The sequence below is a fragment of the Lonchura striata genome, chromosome 2 (genome assembly GCF_046129695.1).
Source record: "Lonchura striata isolate bLonStr1 chromosome 2, bLonStr1.mat, whole genome shotgun sequence".
NCBI lineage: Eukaryota > Metazoa > Chordata > Aves > Passeriformes > Estrildidae > Lonchura > Lonchura striata.
This window is the reverse complement of record NC_134604.1, coordinates 71,758,424-71,781,890: the sequence shown is the minus strand read 5'-3', so window position 1 is coordinate 71,781,890 and position 23,467 is coordinate 71,758,424. Positions and strand designations below refer to the sequence as shown.

The 23,467-nt window shown below is 43.0% G+C and overlaps 2 protein-coding genes across 5 annotated transcripts; one reads left to right on the top strand and one right to left on the bottom strand.

Moving 5' to 3' along the window:
- The first annotated feature begins 1,008 nt into the window (after window positions 1-1,008).
- Window positions 1,009-15,499, top strand: IL17D (interleukin 17D). The gene is made up of 2 exons (XM_021539936.3): window positions 1,009-1,265; window positions 8,994-15,499. Exons 1-2 carry the CDS (start codon window positions 1,120-1,122, stop codon window positions 9,307-9,309), a joined length of 462 nt encoding a protein of 153 aa, XP_021395611.2. The 5' UTR covers window positions 1,009-1,119; the 3' UTR covers window positions 9,310-15,499.
- EEF1AKMT1 (EEF1A lysine methyltransferase 1) lies at window positions 13,758-22,760 on the bottom strand. Of its 4 annotated transcripts, none has more exons than XM_021539964.3 (5): window positions 22,716-22,760; window positions 18,625-18,774; window positions 17,639-17,721; window positions 16,708-16,988; window positions 13,758-15,532 (listed from the first exon to the last, which is right to left on the bottom strand). In XM_021539964.3, the coding sequence occupies exons 2-5, from the start codon at window positions 18,769-18,771 to the stop codon at window positions 15,405-15,407; spliced, it is 639 nt and encodes a 212-aa protein (XP_021395639.1). In that variant the 5' UTR covers window positions 18,772-18,774; window positions 22,716-22,760; the 3' UTR covers window positions 13,758-15,404. The 4 variants fall into 4 exon arrangements, with proteins under 4 accessions (XP_021395639.1, XP_021395641.1, XP_021395640.1 ...); XM_021539966.3 differs by lacking the exon at window positions 22,716-22,760 and adding an exon at window positions 22,420-22,470; XM_021539965.3 differs by lacking the exon at window positions 22,716-22,760 and adding an exon at window positions 22,227-22,392.
- Window positions 22,761-23,467: the final 707 nt, after the last annotated feature.

Genomic DNA, 23,467 nt, shown 5'->3' with positions numbered 1-23,467 from the left:
TTGAAGGCGAGACTCACCTCAACCTCCTTAAAGTACGTACAGTGTAGATTTCTCTTCTTCTGAGGCGGCTTCTCTTGCAGCCAGCAAAGTGACCCTGCCCTGGTGTCTGCTCCAGGCTGCTCGGCAGGAGGAACGGGAGGATCAGGCCTCACGGTGGCAGCCCCAGTCTTCATGCAGGACATCAACCACCTCGGTGCCTGCTGGAGAAAGGACACAGCTGGGATGGAGAAACGTGCCAGAGGCGCTTCCCGGAATCGGGCAAGTCAGAAATCCCAGAATCCTCTGAGGGACAGTGCCGATTGCCCTAAAGTGACTGGGAGAGTCCGGGCTAGAGCAGTCCCTTCCCCAGGTGTCAATCCCCACATTTTCCACAGCAGCCTTGACGCTTTGGCTCCGACTGGGCCACATCGCCCTGGCTCTGCCTCAGTCCCGAGCTCTGGGCCAGAGGGTGCCGCTGGATGCCGAGTGTCCCGGCGGGGCTGGGGACAGCCCGGCTCCTGCCCGCGCCGCCGGTGCGGTGGAAGGGAGAGCGGGACTCCCGACGGCACCCCGGGCTCGCGGGGAGCGCCGGGCCGGCGGCGGGGCCGGGGCCGGGGCCCGGATCCGTCCGTGCCCGCCTGTGCCCACGGGCCGTCCCCGGGGCCGCGGGCAGCGCTGGGATGCGGGGCCGGCCCGCGCCCGGCGCCGAGCGCTCGCCGCCGCCGTGAGCGCCGCCGAACATGTTCCTGGCAGGCGAGGCCAGGGGAGATGCAGCGAGGCGCGGGGCACTTTTCCAACAGCTCCTCCGCCGGGAGAGCCAGTGGCACGGCGCGGCGCCGCAGCCCGCCGCTCTCCCCGGCTCCCTGGAGGAGAAGCAGCCCGGGCGCCATGCAGCGAGGCAGGGTAAGGGGCTGCGGGGCGCGGGCGGTGGCGGGCGCGGTGTCCCCGGTGTCCCCATCCCCGCTGACGGCGGCGTCGTTGCAGGTGCGGGCGGCGCTGGCGGCGCTGCTCTGCGCGGCGCTGCTCCCGCTCCGCCCGGAGGCCGCCAGGGCGCCCAAGCAGCGGCCGGCGCGGACCCGGAGCTGCGGCGAGCGGCCCGAGGAGCTGCTGGAGCAGCTGTACGGGCGGCTGGCGGCGGGCATGCTCAGCGCCTTCCACCACACCCTGCAGCCCGAGCCGCCGGGCCGCCAGCACAACGCCAGCTGCCCCGCCGGGGCACGGCCGCCCGCGGACAAGAGGGTCCGGCTCCCCGTCAACCTGCGCAGCGCATCGCCCTGGGCATACAGGTGACTCCGGGCGCCGGGGGAAGGGAGGTGCGGCCGCCGCTGGGGGCTCGGCGGGCTGAAGGGAGCCGAGGCGGCGTCTCCGTGCGGGACCGGCAGCGCCGAGCTCCGCCGCGCCGTGCCCGGGGCAGCGAGGGAGGCGAGGGGCGGCCGCGGCACCGGGCAGCAGCCAGGAAAAGTGCTAAAACGCAGTCTAAGTAGGCGATATGAGGTAATTATGTAAAAACAGCTTGTGTGAGGAATATGTCTAGTGGGCAAAAAGTGAAATGATTGAGGTGGAGCAACCCGTGAGATGGAGCTCACACCCACATCCACACCCACGCGGGAGCACAGACCACCTTCAAAAAGTCACCGGGGCAAATTGTCATATGTGCCAGTAAGAGGATCCTCAGAAAAGGACCACCACCAAAGAACTCTTGACTCTGCAGCAGCCACAGAGGGGCTCAGATGCTTTCCCCAAAATGTGACTCCAGACACGACGCTGTTTCTAAAATACATCAGGGTACAGTCTGTGTTCCGGTCACCCACCAACAGAGGCATATCTTCACCTACCAAACACTCCCAAGGGCTGGACGTCCCCTTTGCTGTAGGGAAGTAGGCAAAGAATGAATACAGCAATATTCTACACCTGTATTTTCAACCTGTGCTTTGCAAACCTCCTTCCCCTGAGGTGGAAACTAGGTCTGACAGACTATTTTTAGGGCGCATAAAAACAACGAAGTAAAGTAGATTTGTTGTGAGGCTGGTTAATACATGAAAAAAGGGCCTGCACTTCCATAGGAAGCTCTGGAAAAGCTTGGAAACCACTGATCTAGCACACTAAACCCAGTGTGTGATCACATTCTCAGAAGATTATGAAGTCTTCTGATGGTTTGAATAAGACCAAGTTCTGTTTACAGCTTTCTATAAAGGACTGCAAGCAACAGGAAGCTAAAACGTGCAAACTTAAAAGGAACTGACTTTCTTGCTACTTTTTATACATTATCCCTGGTATATACTTTGATGCAGTTCCTGTGTATTCAGCAAACAGTTATCTCCTTGTTAGGCTCTCCAATAAATATTTATTTTATGGCCTGGGTTTTGCTCGCTTTTAGTGTAAGAAGTAATCCTACTGAGAGAAAGATGGTTTATTTGCTCAGTAAGCCTTTCATAAGCAAAGTATTTTTAGGAATACATTTTCTCTAAGAAGACTGAGGATTTTTAAGCTACCTAAGAGTGCACAAAGCAAATACCATGAGCGAAACACCTACCATTTGGCTCAGGTATTTCTTACAGTGGTTTTGCAAAATACTAGTGCTATCAGAAAAATGTTCCTTTGGTTTGAAAACAGTACCTTCATCCTTGCATCTCGTTGGACAGATATTTATTTTCAGTTGGAGCTCTGTATAGACTGACTTTTTAACGGAGAACCAGCTGCTTCTTGGGGCTTGGCTTACAAAAGTAAATCCACTGTACTTTTCATCAAAGTGTTTTCAGACAGACCACTAACCATTCACATACAAGTAACTTGATGACATCTCCAAGCTAGGAATTGTAAAAGATAGTGGGAAAGAAGTATTACACCATTAAAAGCAAAATCTAAAATATTCAGAGGAAAAATTGTTTCTTTATGATAAAGAGGCCTGAGAATCTGTCTAGTTAACAGACCTCAATTACAGCTTTTTTTGTGGCTGCATTTTTACTATATCATTACTGTGCAATGAGACAGCAATAGACATCTCAAGATGTGTAATTAAAGTGTAAAATATAAGATTGCTAATTAGCTATTGCCACCTGCTATCTCATAGATTTTGAAGCTAGATGTGAAAATTTGTTTTGTTCTGTGGTCTTCAACAGAGTACCCTGGAAGCTCCTTAATCCCATTAGAGTTACTCCATATTTTTGAGAGGTACACACAGCTCTCCATTAAAGACCACAAGTAATGTCCCATTATGTTTTGTCAATGGTTAACCGATTTCACTTATCCCAACAATTTCTTCTCCATGGCTGGAGTGTTAATCTGAAAAGCTGCACACGGCTCTCTTCTGTACAGTACTTTCCTGACAAGCCTACCTGCATTTAATTATTTTCCCTTGTAAATTGCTCCCCTTCACAGATTCATTGCTATCTCCTGAGCTGCCTTCTGAATCACAGAAGTTGGTGAATGCTCATAAATAAATTCACTGTTGGCAAACCCCTCTTGTATGCCCTGATAGGAAACTGCTCAAAGGCTGAATTTGACTACTTGACATTTGCATCAAGGTGCCTGTCCCGTTCCAGCGTCTCACAGACATCCTGCTCTCTGGCTTCTTTCTGCACCTAAATACTTACAGTGCCATTCATTTGTGCTCTGTGCATAAAGGCTCTTTTTTCTTTTTGACATGCATTTTAATGCCTGAGATACCTCATGCTGTTTCTCTGTCTTCATTGGCGTTGCACATTTCCCATTGTTACCATCTGCAGATTTCATTAACATACTGTTTATACTCCCTATTCCAGGTCATTAATAATAAAGATATTAAGTCTGGATCTACTTACCTTCCCCTGAATATCTCCCCAGGCACCTGCTCCCAGCTGTTTAATGCTGCTGCTTGTAATTCTTCTGTTCACATGACTGTTCAGTCCAAGTCAACTGGATTTTTTTCATATCAGCATTTATAAGAAAGCATCAAATATATTACTTAGAGAACTGTGTATAATGTTGACTCTACTACATCATGTGTATGCCAAGCCTATCATTCTGTTTAAGTGTGGAAGAATTAGGTTTGACTGGCTCAAATCTCAGATAATCCTTGTGTGGCTTCTTTGCTTGTCTTTGTTCTGTGCTTACTGTTTATTTTCCATTACTCAGTCTTTTAATTTTGTTATACAAAAATCAAGACTTACATCACTTTTGGTTTCCTGCAAACCAGAGATACAGGAGTTGTACATGGATTGCACCTCAGATACATCTGGTTCCAAGCCCTGCTGCTAGCAGCAACCAACCAGTGGTATTTAAGGCAAAAGTTAGGGGGAAATTAGTTGTTCATGTGTCTGATACTGAAATTCCATCCTGGTGGCCACAGGAGATCAGTATATAACTCAGGGCACAGAGTTTAATCATGCGAATCACTCTTTGCTCTGCAGAGCTATAAAGAGACAGCAGAGTTCCCTGAAGTCAGTTGAGCATGCTGGATTTGCTCAGCAGTTCAGGAAGTTGGGCTACAAATTACTCAGCTTTTTTTAAAAAATAGAGCCAGCAGAAGGAATTCTGCCATGAAATCATCCTTCCATGAATTCATCAGGCTGACTGTGTGCCAGCTTGCAACATCTATCCGGGGTTGCTTGTTTTTTTTAGCACTATTACATGGATAGTCAGTGAAATCCAGAAACCCTGCTTGTACAAGGACATTCTGGCAAGTGCAAGTAGCACTTGGCTACTGCTATGGTTCAGAGTTGCTTACCAAGAATTAATGATATGGGTGGACCTGCAGATTCTACTGATGGCACAGGATGGGTGCTCTTGTTAACATTTACAGAAGCCATTCACCAATCATAGTGAATCATTAGCAGGGCAAGCACAGCTCCAGAGATGCACAGAAAAATTGCTCATGGACAAGAACCATTGTAAAAAGGATTAATTTTAAATGTCTGCCTAAACATTTGTGGGGGTCTGATCATAAAGCTCAGAGCAAGCGTTGAAAAATCTGATCCCGCTGAAGTCAGCAACACTTTTACAGGTAGTGCTGATTTGTGATTCCATTCAGTGTGCTGCAGAGCACCATTCATTAACCAGCGGTGTATGTTTTATATGTTTTAACCAGTTCAATGTTTTATTTTTTGATGTCTTAAGGCTACAATAATAATCATAACTAGTTTGCAAACACACTTCTACTTGAGTTTAGCAAAATTTCTTTATGTATAGTCAAGAAGTCATTCAGGTTTCTGAATTTCCAAATCCTGTGGCTTTTGTTTCTGCCTCTGGGGCCTAATCCTGCATCTACTAATGGTTAATTTAGAAGATTTAACTTTTATTGTCAGTGTTGTTCTGATGATGTTAGCCAAGTTAGCCAGTCCCTCTCTCAAACATTGCCCAGCTTGTTTTTTTCTGTTTTTCAAAAATAAGTTTCAGTTTATAAGCATCCTTGGTTTAGGGCTCATTTACATAAATTCTTAATACAAGTAATACAGGCAAGTCATTTTTCACTGGTAAAAGCCAAGCTTGTCTGCAGTGTGTTTGAACAACATCATACAGGAGGGCTTTCCTTCAAATAATATTCCAGTTATTTTCTAGAAGCTTTTCCAAGGCATTTTCCAGGTTTTAACATTACCATGTAGCATGGTGTGCATGTCCAAAGATGCAGCCAAGGGAAAGAATACAAGGGGATGCAGAGCTGCCATCCTTTTAAGTTGAGCACATTTGTACAACTCTTCAGAAAATCAGTTAGTGCTGGGCTATTTCTGTGCAAGCACTGTGCTACCTATAGTAGTAATACCTATGCTGCTGCCTGTATATAAAATAAAGCATAACATGAACAAAAGAACACCTGCTATAGGGAAACAAATGTCTTGGCAAGGGGGGAAAAAGCTGTTAGCTCTTAATCCTGTAAGTATTTCAGAGTCAGAAGGAAGGGGGTGATGATCTGCTTATTAGACTTTTGATAACATCCAGCTGTAAGCCCAATGCTAACACTGATTTTCTGAAGAGTCAGCTCCCTGCCCCAGCACAGAATCTGACCCTGTGGAATCAGAAGCTTGGAAATTACGAAGTGACAATATTATTAAAAATACTACTTATAAAATTACTAGTACAGGAGAAGGCAGATTAAGACTCTGCAAGTGTTTTACTTCTGACAGAAAGTTTTCTCTTGAGTTTCCAGGCTCAGTATGTAAATGGCAGGAAGTTTGTTTTTCACTGGGAGCTCTCAAAGCACTCATAGGGTCATAAGGAAAGCAGCCGAGTCACACTTCATTAGCAGTTCCAGTTCAGCACAAACCTGCTTCTTGTTCCAGCAGATGGGAACAGAGCAGCCCAGCACAGCTCACTGCTCCTGTCACTGTGAAACAGCAGGGCTGGCGAGGCAGACTTGGCTGTCCACAGCGGTGACCTGAGTTCACAGGACACAGGAAATCCTCACCAAAGTGTCTGGGCTGCCTGGTTTGCAGCAGTGGCCACAGCAAGTGACACAAGGCTGCAGGGGACACTTGAGTACCAGGGGAAAGTTGCACTTCTGTGGTTCTCCACCACTCTTCCCAGCTCTGTCCATCTCTTGGGTGTAAGGAAAGACGTAGCAGGAACTTGGAGCGTGCATTTTTTTCCTGGTTAGTTAATCTGATAAAAAAATTTAACATCTTCTCTAGGAGAAGATGTTAAAACATGACTTGTGGTGGTTGGTGTTTCTTAGTGGCTCTGACACAAGCAGGTCTGGGTTGCCTAGAAAGACACAAATAAGGTTTTATTTATATGGCTTTTCTGAACAGGTTTGAGCTTAAGATGCAGAACCTTATATATGACTCCAAGTTTTAGTGATATTTGAGTTCAGGTATTAATTTCAGGAGGCATTACTTAGAGGCTTCAGCCTTGAAGTTCTGGTCTGGATACAAAACCAGTTTTATATTTGAATCCATCATTAAGTTTGGATTCTCTCTGATTCCTTCCAGTTCTCACATGATGTATTAACATCTAACTCAGTAATATAAGAGATTTTCCCCTTGGAAAGTAGAAAACCATGCTACAACCACACCATCTTTCAAAAAACCCACCCCATTAATACTTGACTTTTTCCACATGGGAATTTGGAGGAGAAAGGTAGTTGTAAACCATTATTCCAGTGACAGTGTTCTCCTGTTATCAGTGAAACCTCTCATGTTTGCATGCAGAGCATGTTCATGCTTTCCAGTAACATCATATACCAGGTGCTAGAGATAATACAGTAAGAGGAAATACCAATAACTTGACACATGGTGTGTTTAACAATCCATCACTGAAATTACGCACACTTGAGTTTGAAATAGGAATGTATAACAGTAGAAAGGCCTGTGTTCCCCTTTCTTCCTTTCTGCTGGCTACCAGACATTTTATTGCACACTGGTGTGAGATCCTGTAACATAAAGGTATTTCCTGGGGAAAGTAAGCAAGTATAAATGGGATAGAAGAGCACTGCAAAAAAATATCTGCAACATCACAGATGTCTGGTCAGATTTTTTGTGAGGAAAACAAATTCTTTAAATTATATATATATATATAATAATTAAATTATATATATGTATATTTAAAAGTCTCTTTTCCTTGATTTGAGTTTGAGTTTAGCAAAAGCTGTGATTCCAGATTTCCTTTAACTAGATAAACTGGTGATACTTCTGAAAAGGGCAGCTCCCTTCTGTCCATGCCTAAGCTACTTGTTCACTCTGGCTGGTTGGTGCAGAGCTCTGTGTACATGTGTGGCAAGACAGCTGACAGACCAAACCTCAGCTTCTGATGGAGTTATCCCTTAGCTGAATGAGTTCCTTCATCAATCCTGTGACCAGAAGAACATCAGTGTCAACCCAGGGATAGGTGTGAGAGCGAGAGCCAGGCTGCTTGTTCTCAAAAGGAGAGATTTTGTTGACTAGCAGTGACTGCAGTCACAGCTTGAGGCAGACATAGGGTTCTGCCTCTTCCAAACCTGAAACCTCTTCTTGTCTCACAGACATACTGAAGAGATAAAAGGTGAACACTTTGATACCCAAGGAAGTGCTGCCAACCTGGGAAACACAATTTAGAAATTGCTTTAAATCTATTAAGATGTAAGATGACATTGACATCTATTAAGAGATCCCACCTGGAGGACTGCATCCAGCTCTGGCATCACAACACAAGAGGGACATTGACCTGTTAGAGTGAGTCCAGAGAAGGCCATGAAAACACTCAAAGGGTTGGAGAACCTCTCCTATAAAGACAGGCTGAACCTTCCAGTGTTTCAATGGGGCCTAAAAGAGAGCTGGAAGACTCTTCATAAGGGTATGGAGTGATAGGACAAGGAATAATGGCTTCAAGCTGGAAGACAGCAGGTTTAGATCAGATACTGGGAAGAATGAAGAAGTGAGGGTGGCAAGACACTGGCACAGGTTGCCCAGAGAAGCTGTAGATTCCTCATCCCAGGAAGTTGCAGTTTATCTCAGTGTGAGCACGAAAGTGTTGCTCTTAGAGGAAGATACAGTAGACATTAATTAGAAAAGCAATACAGAGTTCTGCTTTCAAGGGCAAGTCCCATTTATGACCCCAATATACTAGGGAGAAAAACCTATTGTAGAAATAATAGTACAATTCAATTCTATTAAAATTACTAAATTTTAAAACATCATGTTATGGCTTTAACAATAATAATGTTAACGAGGATTTGTACCTGTTTTTGAAGAACTCAAGGCAGATAAAAAGTTTAGAAATGCCCAAGTGTCCTTTTTAATGCTCTGTTTACCTATTCAGTCCAAAATGCAAGACTCATTCTGTTTAAACCCTTGAACCTCACAATTCAGAAAGCCAGACACTTCGTATTTCCATGTGCACTGTAGGACCTAATCAATTCTGTAACCTGTTACGTTTTTCTCTTTACACTTTACAAATTAGAAGCCAGACAGCATCAGCTACAGCTGTTTTTCCTGGTGAAGACAACAAAACCATTATATAATTATTATAATGATATAATAATTATAATAATATATACGTTTATATAATTCCAGATGAATATACCTGGTTTGAGAGGTACTAAAGAATCTTTATTTGCTTCTCTCTAGAATTTCCTATGATCCCACGAGGTACCCCAAGTACATTCCCGAAGCCTACTGCCTGTGCAAAGGCTGCCTGATGGGGATCTTTGGCGAGGAGAGCTTGCACTTCCGCAGCACCCCGGTGTTCATGCCCACCGTCATCCTGCGCCGCACGCCCGCCTGCGCCGGGGGCCGCTACGTCTACACCGAGGACTACATCACCATCCCCGTGGGCTGCACCTGCGTCCCCGAGCAGGAAAAGGAGGCAGAGAGCGTCAATTCCAGCATAGATAAGCAAGAAGTGAAGCTGCTGGTGGGCCAGAACAAGCCCTCATCAGAATGAAGAATGTATTGGAAGTCATGTTTCAGTACTGGCCTCACATAATCATCTCACCACCTCAGGAAACTGCAACACCGCAGCAAACACACTCAGTCATCCTCTTTTTCTGCTTGCAGTTATTTCAGATCTAAGATGGAAAGTCCAGTCACTCAGTTCATTAGAGATGGCAATTAATTCTATTTCTTTCACTCATGTAAACTTGTTTAGTTCATTATTGCAAACTCCAAAGTAGCCTCTTTTTTCTCCTTAGAGCAGAACATTTTATCTTTGCTTATTCACAGTACATTTTAGAAGATGATGCAACTGTAAGACATGGTAGCTATTACTATAGCAGGCTACTGGTTGTAGATATTTTTAAGGAATCTTATATTCTACTTTTAAGTACCCTTATATAAAAATCACTCAGCTGCTGTACATGTGACAAATCAGCAGTTAAAAGGACAATTTCTCAGGCTGGGAGAGTGTCCCTTTATACTGCATAAACTCCAAGCTTTGCCTCTGAGCTGTTACCTCTTTGGCTAATTTATACACTACAGAAAGGAAACCTTTGCTGAGTTGGAGTCATTCATGAAGCAATAGCCTGTGTGCTTGCTATTTTTAAGCTTGCCAAATTGCTAAGGTTACAAAGGTGTTGAGAAAAAACATACTAGAATATTGTAAAAATGCAGCAGACTTTCTTGATGTGGACTATGTCTAATTACACAGAAAATATCAATTAGGAAAAATACAGTTTGGGTCCCAAGAATTCTGTATTCAATTTCATCTATCACTGACTGCTTAACTTCCTTGTGATAAAACTGTTCCATGCAGTTGAAAGGCCAAAACCTTTTATTTTAGAAGAGATTCCCCATTAAAAAGAAATTACCAAGGGTCAGCTTAACCTCAGGTGCGCTGCAGGTGAGTAAGCAGGTCTTGGGTCTTAACTTCCAAATCCTACAAGAGGTCTTTGAGTTGAGTCCCAGCCAATCCAAACTTGTTAAATCCAACTGTTTTTTACAATTACTGTTACTCATTTCTCCTTATGCTACACGTAACAGATGATCACCTGCAAAAGCTGACTGGGCAGCCTTCCATTTGTGCAGCCTAATGCTCATGGAACTTGATGGCAGGCCCTCACCAGAAACCCTGCATACACAAAAACTTGCATTTCCAGAACAAGAGACTGAAGTTGACTCAGCCTAGTGAATGAGAATCACGAAAGACCAGGCATGCCTTGCACAAACGTAATTCCTCAGAGGGTCACACTTACCAAAACAGATAAACCTCTGAATGCACAGCAGAGAATCTCTTTTACAGATGAAAGATCATGACAGCAAGATCTTTACAGAATAAACATAATATGCAGCAATGTATTTGCTAAATCATGAATCTCTAAATTTGCCTTAATTCATAGCAGAGAAAGCCCCTCTCTACATAAACAACTCTTCTTTGGAGTGTTGTTGCATGAAGAATGGAAAGACTAAGCTAATCACAATTAGCTAGTTGAAGACATAATGTAAGTCATATGACAGCTCCATGTCTTGGTGCATAATTATTGATTGTGCTCTCTCTGACTCAGTCTAGCATAACAGTATTTTTACAGTGCAATCTGTGAAACCTCTTACAAAGCCTAAAATAACTTTAAGAACTCCAGAAATGAATCAATATTCCCATCACAATGTCAGATTGAAGTTTGTAGCTCTGTTTTTTGTGCAGATGCTTTTCCTCAATTCTCCTTGTCTTTCAATCTGTGTTTCCTCCAATTGTGATGCTTCTATCTCAAGGGGATTCTCAAAGGTGTCCAGAGATGGTCATAAAATGTTTATGCTACTCAGAGCACAGCTAATTGCCTGGCTGCTGCCAGCAATTTTAGGTAGTTACCTTTTCCCCAGAGAATGTAAATACTTGCAGCAGTTACAACCTCTTTTCCTTCCTCCTAATGCAGAGGAACTTCTCACCCTCTGAGCAGAGGGAAATGGTAATCAGAGGGGCTCAAAAGAGAGGCTGACTCACAGAACTGGAGAAACACTGCACTAGGGGATGTTTCAGTAGCCTGATCCCTTCCAGTTTCATCATTAGATTGCGAGGTTTTCCTCCACATGTACACTTATGGCAGTGTGAAGCTGAACCTTCAGACTCCACAGCATAGAAAGCAAAGTCTTCACCCTATCAGGCAATAAAATGACCCCAAACAACAACAGCAAAATGTCCAACCATGTCTGCAACAAATTTGTTATTAGAGCACATGGATATATATTTGCATCATGTGGAGAGAAAAAAAAATCTAATTTTTTTTTTTACTACAACTCTCTTGTCCTCCAGACACAAATTATGGAGTAATTTTTAGGTTTGCAAGTAACTAGAGCATGTTCAGGGAATTCCTGTGAGGTGCAAGCCTAAAAGCAGGTAAATGGAACATAATAATTTTCTCCACTCCAGAAAAAGAGATGCTTTAGTTTATAGAAAGTTTCAGAAATTGGATGACTGAAAGTACTTGAGAACTGCAAAATCTCCATGGATCAATAGATCGCTTGTGTTGGTGACCTCCTTCTCGTCACACTGCAACAAGTGCAGAAAGCTTCCCATGGTTCAGGCATCTTTATGTTATTTTATTCAGAAGCTCATTTTCTCTTCTTAATCCTCCTTTTCCCCTGTGACAGACATTTTAGCTGAGCCAATTTGCTTCCTGATCCAGTTTTTCAATTAGGTGTCTCTTAAAAGCTGTTTATGTTTTAGCACGAGCAACTGTTTGATATTTTGTTAGTGAGCAACTGTTTGTTAATACTTAACATCAAGAGCTATTAGCTACACAAACACTTGCTGGCCTTCAATGTATCCTTCCATATATCCTTTCTCCACATTACTCATGTGGGAAAGGTTGAGTGTTAAATGTAGTTTGCATTTGTTTGGAATTGTTTTTTTTTAATGAGGTCAATGCATCATGGATTTATATCAGTTTCACTTCAAATGTGGTGTGACATTTTCCAGCTTCCAGCCCTCTGCTTACAGCTGCCACAGCCTTGCCTTTAATTTGCATGGGGGAGGGAGTGTTCATTGGAGTTGCTTCAAGGCTTCACAAACTGTTGACAGAAGGAAGACATGAAATGCCTCACTGAACCAACTCCAGGCCCAATAAATGCAAACAATTCAAAGCTAGAACTATCTGGCAGCTGCAGCTGATTTGAGAAATTTTTTTGTTGAGCCAGGAAAATATTTTCCTTCAACAAGGTTGTCCCTGGAATACATTAGGAGCCACAAAACACAGAACAATATCCTTGGTAATGAGATTATTTTCTTGTCTGTAGTATCGCTTAAGGTAGTGTGGAAAATTCCTGTCATGCAGGAAGGCTGAGGGAAGCCTGAGATGCTAGTTTGGGTTTACTTACCAGTCATCACATGAAGGTGTCTGTCTGAGTAGGTGAAGATCTACAGTTACACATGAACCTGGAACTGCATGGGGGAACATGAAAGCAGCAGGAGGAAAAGGCAAAAAGGCTGTGATGTGCTCAGAAAGTATAAACACCCATTAATCCCGCTGGGACGAGGAACAGCCATAACTGCCTGGACTGGGGTAGTTAAAGAGGCTGTAGCACACCTGACTCTGCAGTCACAAATGCCACTGGAAAAGGACCATGGTGCTGACACTTCACCACAGTCTGTTCCAACACAAAGTCCATCCATGAGACACCCCTGGTACAGTCAGTCACTACTTGACACTGACATTTTTACTCACAGTCCTGTTACAGAAGAAAAGAAGGTTTTGCCACCACATACTATTTCTTAAAGTTCGCACACTGGCACAAAACACAAATTCACTATGGATTTTTGTGACTTGTACCCTTCTCAGAAACAGCTACTTCCTTGCAATCAAGTATGACAAAAATAGTTTACCTCCCATCAACTGATGAAGGCTGTAAATGCCACTAGTCTAGCTGCTTGGGCAGCTGCCTGCACTCCCCAGGCTTTTAAGAGGGAAGCTGGTGGACAATGGGCTGCTCTGTTCAAAGTGCAACTGCACAGATTTTCATGTACCCTCAATTCAGTAACTATGCATCTTCACAGTGCCTCTTTTCAAAGAAGTCTGACCTACCTGTGAGAAGCAGCAGTGATTTTCTTGGAAGTGAACTTCTTGGTACAACTGAATGGTGCACTTTTATCTTTTTAGTATCTCTGATGAAGTTAGCAAAATTGACTTGTATCTCTGCTATGGAGAGCCCAATAATACACATTAACCAAAATAAAGCAAACAAAGCAGCAAAACAGGTGAGGCTTCGATTTGAACAGCACATTCTAATTTAGGTGGGTGGCAGGGGAATAGTATCATCCCTTCTGGCAATCCTACCTGTCCCACTTGAAGCCTCTATATAGTTAAAAACAAAGTTTCATGAGTTACTTCATTGACTCCATCTGCTTGGTGTGCAAGACACTGAAGTAATAAACCAGTTTAAAGTACAGATTAGTGCCAAGAGCTATGCAGTTACCATTCCGTTTTGCTTTATTTTCAAACGGGCCACATGAAAGTGATGGTGTAGCCTCCCAGAAAACAACTAAGCCCAGGTGTATTTCACCTGTGGACAGTCATTTTCAGGGGAATTTTGGCTCAGCAGCAAGGATGGCATCTGGTTGGATAGGCAAGACTGTATGGGCCTGGGCTCACACAGCAGAAAGGAGAGGCCAGTGCCTGTTCTTCCTGTGAGTGCTTCCTCTGCTGCATGTCCCTTGTTTTAACAACACCGGTGACCAGCCTGACAGAAACCAAGGCGTGTGAAAGAGGAAGAAAACTGTTCCCAAAGAACCCAGGAACACTAGAGGCAGGGAGAAAGCAACAGGTATAAAATGTGAGGTGAGAAAAGCCTTAGGAAGCAATCAGATCTCTTGGAAAATGGGAAGGAGAGCTACAGTGGCTTGAGTGGGTATTTATGAACCACTGCTGTGTTCAGCTCGGACAACACCATTCTCTGAGCACTGAGAGAGAATAATAATCCATCTGTATTATTCCTGCTCTGATGTTTACTCCACCAGATGGAAAATCTGCATCTAAACATCAGAAACATGAGTATTATCACTGCCTTATAAAAAGTCTCATATCACAAGCTTAATTAGGCTTATTCCCACCACAAAATAAATTTAGTACTTGATTTTACATAATTTGTTTTGTAGATGCAGCATTTCTGTTAGCCTTTACACAGCATGACATACAAAGACAAGTGCTTGTGTTTTGTAGAGTGTTTTTAGATATTATAAAAGTGTTGAGTGCCTTGAAATTTATGAACTAATTTCCACCCAAAAATACTTCAGCAGTGTAGTCAAGAAGTTTGTCAAAACTGGCTTTAAAATTCCCAGTTATCAAAAATCTCTACTTATGCAAAACAAAGCTTTTCCACTGTATCATCAATTTTGACTGAAATATAGTCCAAATCTTGAATATAAAATCTAACATGTTTCTGTTTGAAACAGTGGGTGTTTATCAATATGTTATGCCTCAGTGGCCTTATAACATTCAATGATTTTTAAGATGCTTCTATTCTACTGCTCTGCTGCTGTCTGTGGAACAGGACAAAAAGATAAAACAAGGCAACTGGAAAAAAGCCCATAACCATTCTTGCAACTTGACATAGCTGTAGATCCTCCTTAGTTTGATATTGAAATTATTAAAAAGCAGGCATTATATTTAATCAGAGCCATTATGATTCAAGATTTAAGGGACACGTTTGGGACACATTACTATAGAAGTAGAAGTGTCAAGTACTTTGGCAATGATGATTCTGATGTCTGCAAGGCAAACACCTATGTGTTGTTATAAGCTAAAATCACTTCAAAGAGGTCACTGATGTGTCCTCAAATGGTAAAAGCTACCAGTTAAAATGAAACTCTAACAAAGAAGTTCCCATTATCCAGCGCCTGCATTGCTTGGTCTGCCTTTACCTAACATGAAACACAGTAATTGTAAATGCTTACTCATTTAAGAGAGAGGCTATCACACGATGTTGATTCCAGCTATCCCAGAAAACAGTACTCAGAGCCGACTATTTCAGCCCTGAGAAATGTGGCATAACTGACAGTTAACAGAAAAAAGCCTGACTGAAAAAGCTGTAGATTGGTAGATGATCTTAAGAGAATCAGTCCAGTCCAGAAGCATAGTTCACATAGCATCGAAATTCATTGGCTAAATTTCGTGAGTGTTTTGGAATAAACTTGCACATCTTCACACCAAGTTGTTTTGCTGCCTCTTCCTCCATGACTGCACCTGCAGCAAAAATAATTTGTATAAATTAAAGAAACAGTAACAGAATGTTTGAACTTTTTAAATAGCTCCTCCCAAATGCATACATAGCCTGTTTTTTTTTTAAGGAAGGCAGGCTTAAAGTAAATACACTCTCAGCCTTCCTTAACAACAGAATCTATTGGGAAACTTCAAGTAAATCTAGAAGAATGAAAGACATTCCAAGGAAATTAATGTCCAAGCAATTTCATAAAAATAAGTATAGGATATCAGTGCCCTTTTTACAGAAACCAAATTTGAACTCAATCTTCTTGCTACATTCCAAGGAAGTTAAATAGTAGGGAGCCGTGGGAAATGCAAACAGATTACATCTACTCTTTCACTTACATAAACCATGGGGTGATATTTGCAGCTACACACTGAGAAATCACTGCTTTGAGCAGTAAACTGGAGGACCACCTATTGATTCTAGGGAAAAACTGCTGAGAACCACCCTCGTGTCTGACTGCCATGTGCACTTACACCAAGGAGCAGACTTTCTGTGGCCACATTATTTTAATTTTTCTTAATTTTGCCTGCTTGGTTGCCTTCTCCCTAATTGTACATACAGAGGGGTTTTGACCTTTGCTTTTTGGAAAGGTTTCCCGGATGTCTTCAGATAACAATACAGCAATAATAAAACAGGTTAAGAAAAGCCATGACTTGGGTAGACACACATCACTTCTCAAAACCACAAGTGCACTTTCCTAAAGAAGGACCCACAAGTACAGATATCTAATTATCTAGTTTCTACTTTTATCACTGCTTTTTAATTCCTCCTGCTGTATTTCAGTGCCTAAAACATAAACAATAACTTGCACCTATGTTTGCCATTCCCAGATTTCAATCATTGCAATTACAGAGAGTGGCCCTTCTACAAGAAAAATTATATTTCTGGAATTTTGCTGGATGATATTATAATTTCTCAAAATTTAGTAAAATTCATAATGCCACAGGAAAAAGAGACTGACTTGAACTATTAACACCCAATTCTGTTTAAAAGAAAGGTTGAACTCAAGTACTCAAGTAAAAAGCTTAGGATCCTCCGTAAATTGATGATGATTCAGCATTATTGAGTTAGTATTTGTCTCATGTAAGTTTGTCATTAGAAAGAGACAAAAAAGCTACTTAAGGAGACCTAATATTTTTGTTAGTTATACCTGTGCAAAGCAGAATCTTTCCTTTTGTTAGGTATTTGATGGTCTCTGCAGTCTTTTGAAGGCATTCCTCAGACAGATAGGGTGGATCTGCTATTACAATGTCAAAACTGTGTGGCAGGAGATTTCCAGGTAAGTCCAAAGGGTGGTTGTAATCATAGAAGATAAACTCTTCTCCGTACACAGAAAACCTTCTGTCATACTCCAGTATACACACGGAAAAATCCTCACCATCCTGTTCTTTCAGTTTCTGGTACACACTTGGTGCACTAATGCATGCTATCCTGAAAAAACACACAATAACTTAAAATTGTAATTTTAAAAGGCAAACAACAGCAACAAAACTCTACAGCAGTCCTCAGAGAGGCTTTGGGAAAACATTTTAAACATTAGTCCCAAAAATGTAAGGTATTCTTCCTCCATTCTAACAATTAATTACTTTAGTAACAAAGTCTTAAGTATGAAAGTCATTACCTGTTGAACCCCATACTACATAAAGATCTTAAGCTTGACTACACAGAAAGTCTTGTTTCAGAAAAGAAAGTACACTCAAAAAATTAAAAATTACTGTTTATAGAAGTAGGAAGAAAACCAAGTTTTTTCCATCTGTTCTACAGAAACATAATATAAAAACTAAGAAAATAATTACAAGTCAATAATGTGCTCTGAAGCACTTTGTATTTATCAAAAAATTAAAAAGATTACCAGTAAACTTTTACAAGGCACAGCCTACAACATTCAGTGAAATGATAAACAGGAAGATCAGTATAAAATATTAACTAAATAACATCAAAGCACTTCTGCAGTATCTCAGTTGAACAAAACTGAAGTACAACGAGTAATGAATTAAACTGCATATTCTTGTCTACATAGCAAAAACAAAATATTTGAAGAGGAGACATGTTAAATCTACAACACAATTATTAAAACCTACCTGCCACCTTTTCCAGCTGCCAGAACTGCTTCTTTAGCCAGGCATGATGCAGTTTCATCACTGTACCAAAACTGGCTCAGTTGCTGAGAAAGAAAATGCACAATTACAAAGAACATCAAATCTCCTGGCTATGCTATGCAGAGTTACGTGTGGTGAGTCGTAACTGAAGAAAACTACAATCCATAGCAACTTCTCAGTTCACAACCTGTAAAGCTGGAAAGGTGAATGTTTTCCTGACAGTCTTCCTACTTCTGTAATCTAGTGATATGCAGCAGGTAACTTACACTCTGTTTCCAAAGCATGAACTGCAGTATCAGGAAAACCAAGAACTCCAAACCACTGACAAAGTATTTCAGAACTAATATGCAGATGCATATTATTTATGTGCTCTTAAATTGAGTTCCTTCAGTAGACGAGGAAAAAGGACCTTGAAAAGTGACAGTATGGGAAGAAAGAAAAGGATAAGAAAGCTAAATCAGAATGGATCGGAAAAAGGAAGACCAAAAAAACCCAACCCAGAGACAAATCAAAAATCAATCTGTCACAAATAAAAACAAGCAGCAAAACAGTCATCCACAAAAATAAAGAAATAGAACACACACACACACACACACACACACACACAAAATAGATGTAAAAGGAAAGATCACTTGCTCTTGTTACACTGTTTGTCTCAGACTCAGGGAAGAGTCTTTACTACTATTACATGCCAGGCTGGAGTTAAAATTTCCAGAAGCAGCTTTCTGTTAGGAACTTTATTCCCTCTCCATGTACTTTCAGTTTGCAACCCCCATGCACATGTGGAGCAAACAACTATATATAGCTTTAATACTAAAGCAAATCTCCCTAGAGTGTTGCCATCCATTAATAAGAACATCTTGAGTGCTCCCCTCTTTAATTTCATTTCATTATCCAGCCACCAAAGAAACTTGGTCAGGACTAGTCCTCTATCTGTGCTTCATTCACTGAAATTTATAGTTTCTTACCCAGTTTTCTTCTATTGAGCCAATGGAATATTGATTAAACCCTTGGGAGGTCTTCATGCCCTCTCTCTGCTGCTGTTCCAAATAGAACTCCTGGAGGGCAGCCAACGTATGGGATGAAAGCTGGGGAATGTCATCATCATCATCCATTTTCTTAGATGACAACAAGAAAAAAGAAATCAATTAACCCTTTTCAATGGTGAATGTTTTTTTTAAAACAACATAATCTTGTGATGTAAATCAACTTCCACCAAGAATGAAGCTAACTAGGAAAACCTCCTAACAAAAGAAAACTTACACCTTCTACTTAAGCACTCTTAAATCAGTGAGAGGCCAATTGGAAATAACAAGTCTCCATAGAGAATTCAGGAAGAGCAGCAACACTGTTCCCTTTCTATACAACATGGATTTGGCTTGTGTTCTCACAGGGAAGTTGACATTACAGCTCTTGGTTTCCTGTGGATCTGGAAAATCCTATAGAAATTATTCCCTTCCTTCCTGGAAAAAATGATAGCTATTGATCATTCCCTCCCATGTTCAAAAGCCACACAATTTTGACTCTAAACTAGCATTCTAGCTCAGCATCACCTGGTTTTAACTTCCATGATATAAAAAGATTCCTCTAAATGCCACAAATCTACAAGAAAAAAAAAAAAAAAAAAAGGCAGTCAAGAAGCTCCAAAAAGACACGGTATGTACCATTGGAAAAGTACAGCCATTTTCAGAAAGCTCCTCAAGTGGGTTCTGCCAGGCAGCATCTCTGAGCCCTCTGACCCAGGCAGCACAGCAGCCTCTCCCAGAGAACAGTGTCACCTCATGGAACGGAGGTGCTGGAAAGGACTTAGCCAGTGAAAAGAACTGGAGAAAACTGAGAAAGATTCTTCTCTCAAGAAACCCATTTTCCCTGCATCCAGCCTAAGAACCAGCACACGAGCAGTGCCTTTAACAGAGCCTGGGGACAGGGATATGTCTGCATTATGCAGAAGTCACCAAGAGCCACTGGCCACCTGAACGGTGAGTGAACATTTTGAGTCATTTCAAGTGGAGCTGCTCATGGTTTTTCTTCTCCTCATTCCCTGAATTACAAGGAGAGCGCTAGAACTGGCAGTCTCCTCCCCTTCCACCCTTTCAAGATGAAGTTTCCTAAAACAACTTCCTCCTGCTTGCTGGAAAAATGGTACCTTACCCTGGCACGGGGAGATAACTCTGCCATTCCTCTGACATAGTACACACCTAAGGAAAGCTCTTATCTGCAAAACCTGGCTTTTCCAGAGTATAATTTACTGGCTTGCTGGCTTCTCAGGCCAGGTTGGCCAAACAGAGAATTGTTCACAGCCCAAAGATCAGCCTCACGCAAGAGAATTGCGGAGTCAAGCTACCTAGTAAAACCAAAATCAATTTTCCCCCTATTTTTTCCTTGAACAAAACACAAATGCTTTGACAATATTTACATTATTAAATCACGTATTATTTAAAGTATTTATTATAGAAATGACTGTACGTCCAGACAGATAACACAATTTCTAGCCACAGTGCTCTAACAATACACAATATTATGACCTATTTTAGGTCCTATACAACAATTTATTGTTAGGACAGGTAGAAATTTACAATCACTCCTTAAGTCATAGCATTTTTTTTAATTAACTGAATGATACATATAGTAATCTGGTCTGCTATTACCCCCTAAGCAATAACACAACCATGCTTTGACTCTAAGAAACTGAAAGAGGTGGAAAGCTTCAGTTTTTAAGTCAAAAGTTGAGATTTTTAAAATTTTCTGTTCAGTGAGGCCATACTGGCATTTGCAAAGTCTAAATCCATGCCTATGAATCAAAACCCTCATAGATAAAGTTGCTGCTGAAGAATTTGCCATTGTTTCAGAAGATAAAAAAGCCATAGAGATCTTTTATTTATTAATAATTTTTAGTTGACTTTTTTATACTCTTCCTTTTGGTTTGTTAATTAAAGCCTTAGGAACGAAGAAGTAATTAACTGTGAGGTTTTGCAAGGAGAGGTAACTCAGAACATATGGTAAAAATATTACGTACAGCTATTACAAATGCCTCCAAAATTCAATATATTTTTCTGAATGAATATACTGACTCAGGTTATTAACATGAAGACATTCTCATGCTTAAGAACTATATCAGAAAACCCTTAAAGTGAGTTTATGTGTACAAGACTTGTAAATTCCTTCAAGGGAGACAGTCCTACTGTTTGAAATCCCTTCATTATCCCTTCAGAAAATTCACTGCTCTCAAGTCCAGAAGGAATCCTGAAAATTCTGCAGGATGATGGGAAGAAGCACAGAAGCTTACAGTGCCTCTGACACTTAGGGAATCTTTACAATCTTAATTCCCAAGGTCCCTGAGGCTCCAGCTGACCAATCCCTGCTTGCCCCAGGCCTGGGGTCCCTCCACGGGCAGACCATGCTCTCTCCTCACACAGCCGCTCTCTGAAAACCACACAGGGGGAAATCAGATATCCAAGAACAGCTCAAGAACACTGTGTATGGCATAGAAATGTAACATTCACTGTGAAGTCAAAGTCCTCCTAAAGGAAAACACCAGAAAAGGAGGTAAGCTCCCTAGGATAGAGAGGAACAGGAACAGGCAGGGCTGTGTTAATAAGGAAAAACAGTAAATTTGATCAATACTGGTCCCTAAACCACCAGGTCTACCCATAAAACAGGAAAAATGAAGCGACAAATTCCACCATGTGAGCTGCAGTGCAGCAGGTAGGATGAAGGGGTGGATGGCCCTGCAGACTTTAGTCCATTCCCCTGTCCACAGCTCAATCTGTCTCTTATCACCTGAGGCATTGGTCAGGCAAATGTCATCACTACAGAGTGAAAGCTCTCCAAAGAAAACAAAAAATAAATTAAGAGAGATAAGAGCACCACAGGAGTCTCCAAGGCCTTGTTCACACAAGAATGTAGTATGTATTTAACAATAGGTTCTGGCAGTCATGTATGAAAAATCTTTTTTTATATAGTCAAATTCTAAGACAGAGGAAAACATACTCAAAAGAAACACTATGGGAAAATCAACAGCCTTTGGTCCCCAGTACCTTTATTTCACCTGTAGTTATGATCACATGGAGGACAGGTGATAAGAAAACATCAGGGAAGACTGCTAAAAGGCTATGGAATAGAAGTACATCTGGAAAGCCATGCTGCTCACCACTGGGAAGGAGGAAGGACAGTGTTAGCCCTTTAGATCTTTTACCAAGAATATAAAAAGCACACGTGCAACTTCAGAAAAGATCTTATTCTAAGAGTAACCTTGATCAAAAGACAGAGAGCATGAAATCTAGTTGTCTGCATTTTTTCCAAGCTGCCCAAGTCAGTCTTTGAGAAAGCAGCTCATCATCCACAATGTTTACGGCACACACCGAGAAAAGCTGGCCAGCTGTGTGCAACTGTAATGAAAATCACCTGGAAGAGGCTGCAACCACCTGCCTGAAGGTAGAGAAGTCCTGATCTGATAGACTGGAAAGCTACTAAATGTCTGGACTTGTGCCCTAACACCTCAAAAGCCGGAATTTCACAATGCGTCGAAGTCACACAGAAAGTTCATTGAAGAGAAGCTGCAGAGGATTACCAAACACACAGAAACTGCACTGGATTAAAAAAGTAAAGTCAGAAGGCCTGGTGGCTACTTCAAGCAAAAGGAAACTAGGATGTATCCCACGGAGACACAGGCAGGGCTCGGGATCGCCGGTCCCTCCTACACGTGGAGAGGGACACTGCCGGCCCCGGAGAGGCCCTTTCCCGCTGTCCCCTCCCCCGTGTACCGCTTCCAGGGCACCCCGCAGCCACAGAGAACCGCCGGCGGGCCCGGCGTCATCCCGGACAGCCCGGCCGCGCCTCGGCCGCCAGCGCCCGCGGGGCGCAGCGGGGCCGGCCGGGGCCGGGGCGGTGAGGGGCGATGCCGTGGCGGTGAGGGGCGATGCCGGGGCGGTGAAGGGGCGGTGAGGGGCGATGCCGTGGCGGTGAGGGGCGATGCCGGGGCGGTGAGGGGGCTCCCCGCCGCCCTCACGGCGGTCCCGGGCCGCGCCCGCGCCCCGCGCGCGCCGCTCGCGCCACTCACCGCCCGCCGGCCGCCGCGCGCGCGCAGCTCGCCCCGGCCCCGCCCCCCGCGCGCCGCCCCGGCCGGGGCCGCGCGCCCCCTGCTGGAGGCGGCTGGGCCCGCGCCGAGCGCGCCGGGAATGGCGGCCGTGCCGGGATGTGTGACCGGGACGGCAGCCCGGGCTGGGGGCCAGGCAGCCCCAGGCACCCGGCATCCCTCGGGTCAGATGGCAAGTGCTCAGGAGCCGCCAGCTTCTGCCTTGCACCGCAGCCCAGCTCCCCAAACTGGTTTCTACATCTGGCTCTCCTGTCCAGGCTTTCCATTTCTATTCAGCAGGCTGGAACAAGTTCGCTCTCTTGCATAAGTTCGCTCTCTTGCATACAAATAAAAGTCGAGCTGATTCTTAGATTCTTTCAAAAGATAGCAAGTTTTAAAATACCTTCCTTCTTTAACTCAATAAAATCATATAATGGTTTAGGTTGCAAGGGACCTTAAAGACCATCTAGTTTCAACCCCACTGCCATGGGCAGGAACACCTTCCACTATCCCAGGTTGCTTCAAGCCCCATCAGACCTGGCTTTGAACACTTTCAGGGTTGATACACACCTTGTCTGAGCAACCTATTCCAGTGCCTCACCACTGTCAGGGGAAAGAATTTCTTTCTAATATCTCATCTAAACATACTTGCTTTCAGTTTGAAGTAATTCCCCCTTGTCCTGTCACTATATACCCATGTAAAAAGTTTCAATCGTTTTTGTAGGCTCCCTTCAGGT

Bases quoted from the DNA above. Each gene is read 5' to 3' on its own strand.
- IL17D (XM_021539936.3), top strand. From the start codon at position 1,120: ATGCTCAGCGCCTTCCACCACACCCTGCAGCCCGAGCCGCCGGGCCGC. The intron at 1,266-8,993 runs GTGACTCCGGGC...GCTTCTCTCTAG, and splicing joins GCATCGCCCTGGGCATACAG to AATTTCCTATGATCCCACGA.
- EEF1AKMT1 (XM_021539964.3), bottom strand. From the start codon at position 18,771: ATGGATGATGATGATGACATTCCCCAGCTTTCATCCCATACGTTGGCT. The intron at 16,989-17,638 runs GTAGGTTTTAAT...GTGTTTTTTCAG, and splicing joins GCAGCTGGAAAAGGTGGCAG to GATAGCATGCATTAGTGCAC. The intron at 15,533-16,707 runs GTATAACTAACA...TTTTTGCTGCAG, and splicing joins AAAGATTCTGCTTTGCACAG to GTGCAGTCATGGAGGAAGAG.